The 11,021-nt window shown below is 44.2% G+C and overlaps 1 protein-coding gene across 1 annotated transcript; it reads left to right on the top strand.

Annotated features, from left to right (window-relative positions):
• Positions 1 to 268: 268 nt before the first annotated feature.
• Positions 269 to 10,686, top strand: GREM1 (gremlin 1, DAN family BMP antagonist). The gene is made up of 2 exons (XM_079309187.1): positions 269 to 637; positions 7,207 to 10,686. Exons 1-2 carry the CDS (start codon positions 438 to 440, stop codon positions 7,760 to 7,762), a joined length of 756 nt encoding a protein of 251 aa, XP_079165313.1. The 5' UTR covers positions 269 to 437; the 3' UTR covers positions 7,763 to 10,686.
• The last annotated feature ends 335 nt before the right edge of the window (positions 10,687 to 11,021 follow it).

The following is an 11,021-nucleotide window of genomic DNA, read 5'->3' as shown; positions in this document are numbered from 1 at the left end:
AGAAAGCCAATTTTGTAAGGAGGAGGGCGGCAAGGTGGCTGCCTCCCTCCCGGCCGTGGCAGCCCTGCCAGGCGCTCCCCGCAGCGGGCCCGCTCGCCCGGCCGGCTCATGGGCAGGGAAGCGCCCGGCGCGCTCGGAAGGGCGGCGGAGGCGGTGGGAGGGGGGTAGGATTAAATTCTTCTAAACTGTCATACTTTAATGGGGATGGAAAATGTGAATTTTCTGTGCATTCCAGGAACAATTCCTTGGGGTGGTGACCTTTAGCACCGATTCTCTGAAGACAGGAAAGTAGTCGAGTGTTTATCTGGATGACTGAAAGCTTTCCCTGGTGGAAGTTTATGGAAGTGTTAAAAGGGGCGGATAACACGGGCTTTGGAGGCGCTTGTCCAATGATCTGGAGGGGCTTGGAGAGCAGATCTCAGCTGGCAGACATTTAAATGGGAGACAGCTCGGCGCTGCTACAATTTGTAGGCAGGATCAGACACTCTCTCTCTCTATGGCCTCCCGGGCAGCTTCGGGCTCCCACGCCACCCGCTCCACCGAGTGACCCACCGGACAGAGCCCCGCAGAGCCCCAGGCCGCGCCGAGGAGCCACCGCCACCGAGCCGGGCCCCGCCGAGGAGCCGCCGCCGCGCAGGTGAGCCGGGGTGAGTCGGGATGCGCTGGGATGAGCGGGAATGCGCTGGGATGCGCGAACGGGTCCTGCAGCTGCGGAGTTCGGCCAGTATATGTGCGAGGCAAAATTTTAAGTTCTCTATCCTACCTTCGAGAGGGACAAGGGAAGGAGCCGCTCACCGGTGTCTAGCAAAACTCCAGGGCGTCTTGGGTTGGCAGGGGGGTGATGCCCGTCCCTCCCGCCTGCGGGAGCAAGGCGCGCCCACCTTTCTGCCGCAGCGCTGGGGATTAGGGAGCCGTACATCTCTTTCCCCTCACAAGCACGGGCACTGCAAAAGCCCCGTTAGCTCTGCCTCTCATCTCCGCCTACAGCATCACTCCCGACAAATTGGATTCGGCGCCCACCCGAGACACGGAAAAATCCCGGCCCGGCCTCTGCACGGAGCGGGGCGGGGGCAGATCCCCAGGTGCCAGCCCCATCCCGTCCCGCCGAGCTGTCCTCTACGAGGCCGCTTAGCCCCCGGCCGTGTCCTGGCCCGTCTTCGCAAACCTCAGCTCCTCGGAGGAGCGTGCTGCGGTTCCTCAGGAGCTCCGGGGCGGGGTGCGTGCCCGGACACTCGGGGTGTGCCAGCGGGCGGGTGTCGCGGCGCGGAGGCTCCGCACCGCAGCGCGCCCGAGGGCAGCGAGCGCCGCGCGTCCCTCCCCGCGCAGCCTCGGGCGGGACCGGGCCGGGCTGCGCTCGGCGAACCTCCGCCGCCTCTCCGCCCTGCCCTCCCACCTGACTCGGAGCCGCGGCAGTTTTGTCGAGCCGGCGGCTCCGTGCCGCTCCCGTTAGGGCGCTGACAGCCGCCGGCCCGGCCGCAGGGACGGGACCGCCCCGAGCGCGCCGGCCGTGCGGCTCCCGGCCCGGCGCCAGCGGCGCTGCTTGGCGCAGGGCTTTTCCCTCCTGGAGGAGCCTGCTGGCTTGCCCCCGCCCGTTTCAATACGATCTCCCGAGGGCTTGGCAGTCCCTTCAGCGAGCTCGTCCTCCCTTAGGTTAACCTGGACGGCGGCCTTGCCCCCGGGAAGAGCCGGTCGGTGTCGTCAGCCGCCGCCAGGAGCATCCACCCCCTCGGGGAGCCGGGCCGAGCCGCTCCCGGCCAAGCCAAGCCAAGCCTGGCCTGCGGTCTCTCCGCGCTGCCGCGATCCCGCGGCGCAGCCGGGCTGGGCTCAGCGCAGCCCCGTCTTACCTGGCTTGGGGGGCCGGGAAGGTGCGCGGCTCCGGCCCGCTGTGCTGAGCCGCGTCCCTCCCTGGCCACCAGCTGCGGCCTCACTCCTGCTGTCCCACTCGTGGCTCCTCTCGGCCAAGGAATGGCAAGCGGAGCCCGTTTCGATCCGCAGGGCTGAGACCCAGCTCTGGGGAAACCTCCTTTTGCATAGCTGGGGACTCCTGAGGAACCAGGGCGCGTTTGGCTCTCCCTGCTGCTGACATGATGCCGGGTTTAGTCAGGCGTTTTGTGAGCGATGCCTTGGGTGCGGTGCCAGTGGCCCCCAGCCTTAGCTCCCTCTGAGCCCAGCCCGTGAGCTGCAGCAGCGCTTTGCTCCTGCCCCGCTCCTGTCTGAGCCCCGCCAGCCCGGGAATTGCGGACCGGCGTGCGCTGCCTCTGTGTGCGAGTGATAAACCGCACCGACCACCGTAGCTCTCTGCTCCTCTTTAGCATTCAGTGCCAAGCTGTGCTAAAGCTTTTTTTTTTTTTTTTTTTTTTTTTTTTTTTTTTTTTTTTTCTCTCTAGCTAGCCAGAAATGCGTAGCCTTTGCTGAAGACTCCCCTTTCCACGCACGGAGTGCAGAGAGAGGTGCAAAGCTTTTGGGTTTTAGGGCTCCATGAGGAAATGTGTCTGAAGGGAGTTTGGCGCTAGGAAGCTGGGAGCTGTCAGTCTCCCTGGGCATCCTCAGGCAAGGCAAACTCGCGTTTGCTACCAGCCATGCCCACCATGATGTTCAGCTTCCCTGGAGTCCCATAGGATGCCCTGCAGAAAAACAGCTTCTTAAATGGGGAATTCTCAAGGTTTCAGGGGTTGGTTTGTTTGTTTGTTTTAAAATTGCTGCTTACACTCCTTATATGTCTCAAATCCCCCCATCTCTATGACTCTCAAGAAGACATTTTCTGAAATGTAAATATATCCAAATTATATGAAACCCAGATGTTAGTTTTGCTGCCTTGATTTCAGAAACAAAATGCAGATTTCTGGGAACTGCCATTACCATGCTTTTTTTAATATTTAAAAATACAGATCTATGAACTATGAAAACATTACATAAGAGTGTTTCTGTAATTCAGATGTAATATGCAAGGCATAAAATTATTCTGATCCTTCGGGACATAAACCACTTCTATTTTTGTAGTAGTCAAAGGAATTGTGCTTTGTGTCTTTCTTTGGCTTGTATTTGAAGTCCACAAAATAATTGTGTTTTTTTTAGTTCTTCATCAGGTTATTTTTCATGTTTTCTGTGAAGCACAGGAGTCCATGGCTTATCATAATATTTTCCTAGTAAAAGGGATTTACAGATGAAGTTACAGGCCTGTTAAGATCTGTGACAATTTTGTTGTATGTTTCAACTAGGTTTCTATTCAGATCTTTTAAACAACTTATGTTGCGCTAAAAATGTTAGTAGTAACTTTCTGACTGTGCCTATGAACTCATAGGGAAATTTTGTCTGTGAACTGACATGTGGAGATCCCTAATTCATAGCAGAAAATGTATGAATGAAAAAAATTGCAACTTAATTGTATGAAGTAGTAAACCTGAAAGCATTTACATTTCTCTCTCAATAGTTGCTAGCATTAATCCACACATTTCTTAATCTGTTTTAGATGATGAGATCTCAGGCTCTAGATAAACCACATATGAAGTGATATGAATGTTAGGGCCCAATTCTGCTCCTGTTTGAAGTCAGCAATAAAACTTCTTTTGGCTTTAAAACTAAGAGCTTACAGATGATGAAAAGTGGAACTCAGAAGTGAAATATGGAAAGAATAGTTTTGGAGTATTGTGTTACTTTGAAAAACAAATAATAATTCTATCATATCTCTCTGGATCTGAATGAAATGAGGGAATTGATCATTTTGGTTATGGTCATCTGTTTGTTCAAAGGATTCTCAAATGAATTCTCAAAAGGATTTCTGGTTATGCCAGTATAATAGCCAGTTAGTATCAAGTAATGAAAATTTTGCAGAAGCGTGGAATATAAGCTTTCACAGTGTGACTCTCATAGCTGCAGAGCTATTACTTCTGCAGAATTGTGACTGTAATGAGGAGAAACAGCATTTACTGCAGGAGAGATTTCTCTTCAGTAAAACTTTGGGTATGGTAACACTGATTTTAGTTACTTCTACAGTCCTCTTCTGTGTTCTCCTTCTTTCAGTAAAAAAAAAAAACAAAAACAAAACCTGTTAAGGAAACATTCACAACTGCTAACTTATAGATAGATGAACCACTTCACTTTCTAATGTAAGCAAAGATGTCATCTTCCATCTTCTCCCACAAGCAAAAACATTGATTGCCCTGGGACCAGAGGTGCTGCAGTGTTTTAGCTGTTTTCCTTCCTCAGGCATACCATCTCATTTTTCTTTGTATTTTGCATTTTAAAAATTAAAATCTTAATTTTAAAATACTTTTTTATTCAGTTATTAAAAAGGATGGTGCTTATCTGCTGTGGGGATCTTGAAGTTCACACAGCCCCTTCTGTATCTAACCTGCATTTATCCCTAAATTATTGGAGTATTTCTAGATGTGTGTTTTGGAAGTGGCCATAACAAATGTTTCTGCTGAGTGGCTAATTTTCATTTGAGTTACAATTTCTTTTATGAGCATGTAATGCAGCTTCCACCTTTAAGGCTGGAAACCAACCCAGTGAAAAATTACCTTCCTCCCAGTTTAGGATTACATTGAAACACATGCTTGCATTTCCTTAGGGATAAGCATGTGCTTAATAAAGTTTCATGAATCTGGGACACAGACCTTACAATAGTGTATATTACTATGAAATTTCCCCCAGATTCCCATCCTACACTACACCCATTTTTGTAGGACTAGACCTTGCTGTTCTGTCGATTGCACATCTATGGGGGGAAAAAAAGGAGAGAAAACAATGTGGAGGTAATGAGTTTTAAAAATAAAAGTAGTCTAGTAATATGCATGTTGGTGGAACCTCATTCAAGTTGTGGAACACTAAATAAAAAACCCTGAATTTTTCTGACACTGCTTGCAACCTAGCAATTTATTTTCAACTTCATGCAATATTTTCTTTCTTTTATTTTTTTTTTTAACTCTGGCACCATGTTGAGTAAATAAAGTGCATATTAAAATACTGGTGACTAGACAGTCACCAGAGAAATAATAGTTTTGGAAGAAATCACTCCTATCTCTTGAAGGAATAAGCAATAGTTAATAATAGTTTGAAAACTTATTTTTAAGACAAAAAAAAAAAAAAAAAATTTAAATAGTATTCAGGTTGTAATAGAGATGAGGAAAAAACAGCAAATGTGAACTCCAGGCTGACACTTGAAATTATGCTGCATTATTCCTTAATCGGAATTCCCAACTTATTTTTGTCTATGTCAAAGCCTTAAGGTTATAAAATTGTGTGTTCCATACCATATTTCATTTAGGTACTAACAGCAAACCTTCCAAATTGTCTGCTGGAGTCAGCAATTGTGTCATTCTTACACCCCTTCCTTGAAGCATGAAGCTTCTGCCAACCAGAGGACATGCTGGTACAAAGATCACTGAAATTAATGCATACATCTATGATGCATCAGGTGCTCTAACAATCTGCTAACAAACACTGAAATTATTAGATCCATAGGCAACTCCTTGAACGCAGTGGAACCCCCTATGACACTTTTCTGCTTCAGGAATTCCTCTCCCAATGCATTTGATGAGAAAGGCTGTTTGAACAGCATAATGTTTATTTTCTCCATGTGACTGGAAAGACTTAATAACTGAGAAATTAGCAGTTATCTTTTATAGCAAACAGTGCTTACCCTGAGCCTCTGCTGAGTCTCTAGGTGGCCCTCACAGCATTGGCATTTGGCTGCTTTCCTGCCTAGTTGTGTGGTCTCAGGCAGAGCGGATGAAGCCGTCCAGGACAGTGCCCATGGTTTCACATGCTTCCCGGGTAGTAACACAAGCAGGACTCTTCAATTCAAACACTGTTTTTTTCCATACTGATAAAGTAAGTCAAACAAGGGATACAACTGCAGCACTCCAAGCAGGTAGAAAGCAGTGGCCTCTTCAGCATTTTTTCCCCACGGTCCTTTCCCTTTTTAATGCCTGTGCCTCTTCACAATTTTAATTTTTTACAGTGATTCTTTGCAATTAGTTGCTCATTTCTGATGCCTTCTTCCATGCTCCCATGGGGAGGGTCCCTCAGAGACTTATTTCCTCATCTGTGTATCTTGCTACCACAAAGCTCCTTTCAGAAAAACTTGGAGACCGTGGTGCTTCTGGAAGGGGGAAGTGTGACACCAATGAGTTTCTTCTGGTGCTTTAAGCTGACTGAACACCCTCAAGAACTCAGAGATTTGGGAAGCAGCAGAAGTGGTGGAATAAGGGAGGAAAGAAAGGCTGTTCCTATGCAGTAATCAGGTTTAGAGCAGCCATAGAGTTTTGAAGGACCTGATCATCTCCTCTTAACTGCACTTCCTGAAATGGTGCTTTTTTGTGTGCACAAACTATATGATATTTAATATGATTTACAAAATTCTGCTGTCCTTCAACAACATCATTCTGGGTAAAATGAATAAAATTTATGGATCTGAAAAGTTCTTAGTACTGTGATTGCATCTGTATTACTTCTATCAAGGATTTAGAGTAAGTAACGTGTGAGAAGATGTAGTTTGAATTTATAAAATGCATCTCTTTTAACCAGTACCGAAATATTTTTTTTATGTTAGTTGCCTGACTTGTTGCACATCTGTCAGCTTAAGCATCATTACTGCCAGGTACATTGGGCCCTTTTAGAGGTGCAGTATGACAAAGGCTGGGAAGGTATAAGACAGGCTACAGGTAATCTGTAAAACAGGTTGTAAACCAGGTGTATACAGCATATACATTATATACTGGATGTACATTATACAAGGAGCTGTATAAAGTTTCTGAGTGTGATTAAGGAACAGAAATATAGACTACATCTGCTGAGACAAAGACTTGGGCCCTCTGGTATTGTAGATAGCTGTGTCATGTAAATGAATCCTTGTGTAATATAAAATTTATTCTTCCACCATTGTAAGTCAGGAGCAATCTTCCTATATGTCAATGAGCTATAAGAAGGGAATGAGAATTAGGGTAATGCACATGGGGAAAAGAGCTGGAAGAAGATGGAGGACACACAAAATTCTGGGCTTATTTTCAATCACACTATTTGAAAGCTTTTATCACTTGGTAATTTGGGAACAGCTTTCCAGCTGGTACAGGCTCAAATGCTTATTTTTTGTACGTGTATGTGCACATATTTCTTTTATGGAAGTGAAAATTTACTGCATACCTGGCTTCTGTTGATATCTGAAATCCACAACTGTGCTTTATTTCCCCAACTTCCTTCATGCAGGATGGTCCGCACACTGTATGCCATCGGTGCCTTGTTTCTTCTGATGGGATTTCTGCTACCGGCAGCCGAAGGGAGGAAGAGGAATCGTGGATCCCAAGGTGCTATCCCTCCTCCTGTCAAGGATCAGCCCAACGATTCCGAGCAGATGCAGACGCCGCAGCAGTCAGGCTCCAGGCACCGAGAGCGAGGGAAAGGCACCTCCATGCCTGCTGAGGAGGTGCTGGAGTCCAGCCAGGAGGCACTGCACATCACTGAGCGCAAGTACCTGAAGCGGGATTGGTGCAAAACCCAGCCCCTCAAACAAACTATCCACGAGGAAGGCTGCAACAGTCGTACCATTATCAACAGGTTCTGCTATGGCCAGTGCAATTCCTTCTACATCCCCAGGCACGTCCGTAAAGAAGAAGGCTCCTTCCAGTCTTGTTCCTTCTGCAAGCCCAAGAAATTCACCACCATGACTGTTACACTCAATTGCCCCGAGCTTCAGCCCCCAAGAAAGAAGAAAAGAATCACCCGAGTTAAGGAGTGCCGGTGTATATCTATTGACTTGGACTAAACTGAGGAAAATAGCAATTGCACTCCTGACTGTATGCAATCACTGCCAGCGTGAGAGTGGGTGGCATCAACTAGCCTACCTTCAAGGCTGGGCAAAACTGAAAGGGACCTAGTGAATTACCTAAAACAAGCAAAATCCCCTAAAAAGAAAGAAAACAATCATGTAAGGAAAGGGCATGCGTGTGTGTGTGTGTGTGTGTAGGGGAGAAAATTGATATGGATGAGCAAATGCATGAATGTTCACTACAAAAAAAATGTAACAGGGGTATGAGGCATTAAAAACCCCTAATTACCCACAGTCATGAATTAGGTTTCCTAATTCATGTGTATATTCACATTTTTGCCGCTTGCTGTGGCTTTTGCGAATGTTCACCTTTGTGCTATTTGCTTTTACTGTATTAGTGAAACATCAAAGTGAGAGGACAATATATTTCAAAGCATGAATCTATTCTTATATAAGAAATAGACAAAGAGCAATTTAAAATGTAGCACAACCATCACTGAAAATAGAAGCTGTGTTGAGAGTTTGTAACACGCTTCTTCAAAAAAATAGCTGTAATCCAAAAGCCATGTCTGGAGAACAATGGGGGGATGTGGGAGTGTTGAAAAGTCAATATAGGTGGATGGGAAACAGATCTACAGCGATTTAGAAAGCAAAAGGTCAAAGCAAGTAGACAAGGAGAGTGCAAAAGAGGGTAGAAAAAGGAAACATACATAAATAGGAAAACACAGAGGAAGAGATATTGTCTTCTGTTTACGTTTTGCTTTAATTTATATACCTAGTCATATATTACATAAATTAAGAAGAAACTATATACCAGGCTATAAATATACTTCTGAATTCTGATGGCTCTCTAAACAAAACAAAAGCCCATTCTTATGCCACTAGATCCATTTGATGTCTTGTATTTCTGATATCAGTTATTCTTCATATCTACATATATATGTATATGCAGTATCTTTTAGGCAGTGGTATCTATACATACATGCAATGACTGTGCCTACTTCATTGTGTGTATCCAAACTCCTCTTTTTCACACACATACATAACCACAGCACAAAAATCTTGCTAACCAAGATCAAGTACAGAATGGCAGTAATTTAGTACATAAAGAGCAGAGCAAGAATTAAAACAAGCATCATGTGACTGCAAATGCAATAACCACACAAGAGACAAAAGACACGACATTCATGACTAGTAAACATTGCATTGTTATTGTTATTTTAGCTTTGCCACAGGCATGCAGTTTGTTGAAACAGAGATGCAGAACTTTGCCAGCAATGATCCTCTTTTTATATCTTTTACCACAGACTTGCATTTAAACTGGATTTGGAGCAAGTAAAGAGAATTTCCTGAAAACTTAGGGCTGACTGCCCTTCTCATTTGGGGAGAAAAAACATAAAAGGGGACACACTACTTCCAACAGCTTGATGATTCTCACCTGTGAGGTTATCTTTTCTTTCCTTCAGGCTTAGGAGTTTAAAAGTGATCAGGGCAGTGAAGTTGGACAGGAGCACAGAATGTCCTACAAAAACATTAGTTTAATGAGGTGTATCCTGGGGATTGAGAGAGGCAGCTCATCCATGCATGTTGCCCTTGCTATCCTGAGCACTCAATGGAACACACTTACTGTAGGATGAGTCTTTAAGAGTCCAGGACTCAGTTTCCCCACTCAGCAGCAATATTCTCCAGCATCACTGTCAGTATAACTGTTCTCTCAAACACCAGATGCCTCTCTCAGCCACAAGGTGATTATTTTAATGTCATTTCTTGACATAGAATGTTAAGCAGGAAAATTCTGCCCTTAGTAACATGCTCAAAGGGAAAGACATATGATGAGTGGCATGTCACAGATGTGTCCTATGTGGCCTCATCTTATTAGTTGTCCCACCTGTTTTATCGTGCATCACACATTTATTGGTGATATCCTGCATCTCTACAACTCATCTATTTTTGCTCTAAAATCCACTGCTGTGAGGTTTGTGTCTGTAAAATTAAGTGATTACAACTCGTTTATTGGTATTATTAAAATGCATTTCATTCGGTGTACTCTCACTCAGCAGTTTGACACATCTTCATGGATTTTAAAATCCAGTTTTAAAATCTGGAATTATAGGAGGTAGGTTTCCACTGTGTGGAATGTGAATAGTTAAACAGAAAGATATGGATATTTAATGTTATTTTTAATACAAATTCTCTTTCACTGATAATAGGCAGGGAATGTTTTCCTTTAAATTACTTTTTTTGATTTTTTTTTCCCAGGGGAAAGGGCCATCCTCATCCACTGCATGAAATTTTGTACTAGCTTGGGTTTCTGTTCAAGAAATGGGAACACCTTATGAATGATTTTTTCTTCACGCAAAGCTGACAGCAAAATTCACATTTTCTTTGACAGAGACTGCTATGTCCCTACCCCCTTAGCTGTTAAGCAAAGCTTCAAACATTAGTGACTCCTTTAAATTTTGTCTAGAATTCTCAAGGAAAATTGGTATAAGTATTCCAAATCTTTATGTTCTAAAACTGCCTGTGCATAGATCATGATGGAACTCCCCTTGAGGCAGATCCCCTTCACCCATGTAAATTTTATACAAAGAACTTCTATGAGTTGCTAGTTATTGCCTGAGAGTAAGAAAGTTCTGCTAACTTACAATTATATGAGATATTTAATATCAACCACAATATGTATTTAAATGTCTGCTTTATTCTAAAAACAATGGACTGTATAACCTAAGGCTGCAGTATTTTCATGCTCGGTCTCACAAAGCAAAACTTGGTCTAAAATGAAGTTTTAATTATTTTGTAACTGAATAGAATTGGAGTTTTTTCTTCCCAGCATTTTGTACGTCATTTTAACTACTAGTAACAAATAAATAAAATATCTTCTCCAGCCCGTGTCTATTGTTGTTTGTTTTTTGGTTTTTTGTGGGTTTTTTGGTTTGTTTTTTTTTTCCCCTTCCTTAAGTTTCCAGCTCTTTCTGGATCTGTTGTACTTTATCCTGACTTCTGTGGTCTCTTCTAATTATAAAAGGCTTTACATTAAGACAATAAGACACAGAGACAAGCAATGGCACCATCATTCAACACGGCTACTTCAATGAGCTTTTTAAATGAGATCTGTCACTTCTCCCTCACCCTTCCACAATTTATAGAAGGAAAATCGCAATCTTTGCTCACACTTTTCCCCTTGTAAACCATATAGTGACAGTTCAGAATATAAATCAGCCTTGAATTGTTGTAGAATTAAAGTTGGAGTTGGCCT

This window comes from Erithacus rubecula (genome assembly GCF_903797595.1).
Source record: "Erithacus rubecula genome assembly, chromosome: 6".
NCBI lineage: Eukaryota > Metazoa > Chordata > Aves > Passeriformes > Muscicapidae > Erithacus > Erithacus rubecula.
Note: the sequence above shows the minus strand (reverse complement) of the source record. Positions and strands in the feature narration are given on the sequence as shown.

Coding starts and splice junctions, on each gene's coding strand:
- GREM1 (XM_079309187.1), top strand. CDS start 438: ATGGGAGACAGCTCGGCGCTGCTACAATTTGTAGGCAGGATCAGACAC. Junction 638..7,206: donor GAGGAGCCGCCGCCGCGCAG/GTGAGCCGGGGT, acceptor TCCTTCATGCAG/GATGGTCCGCACACTGTATG.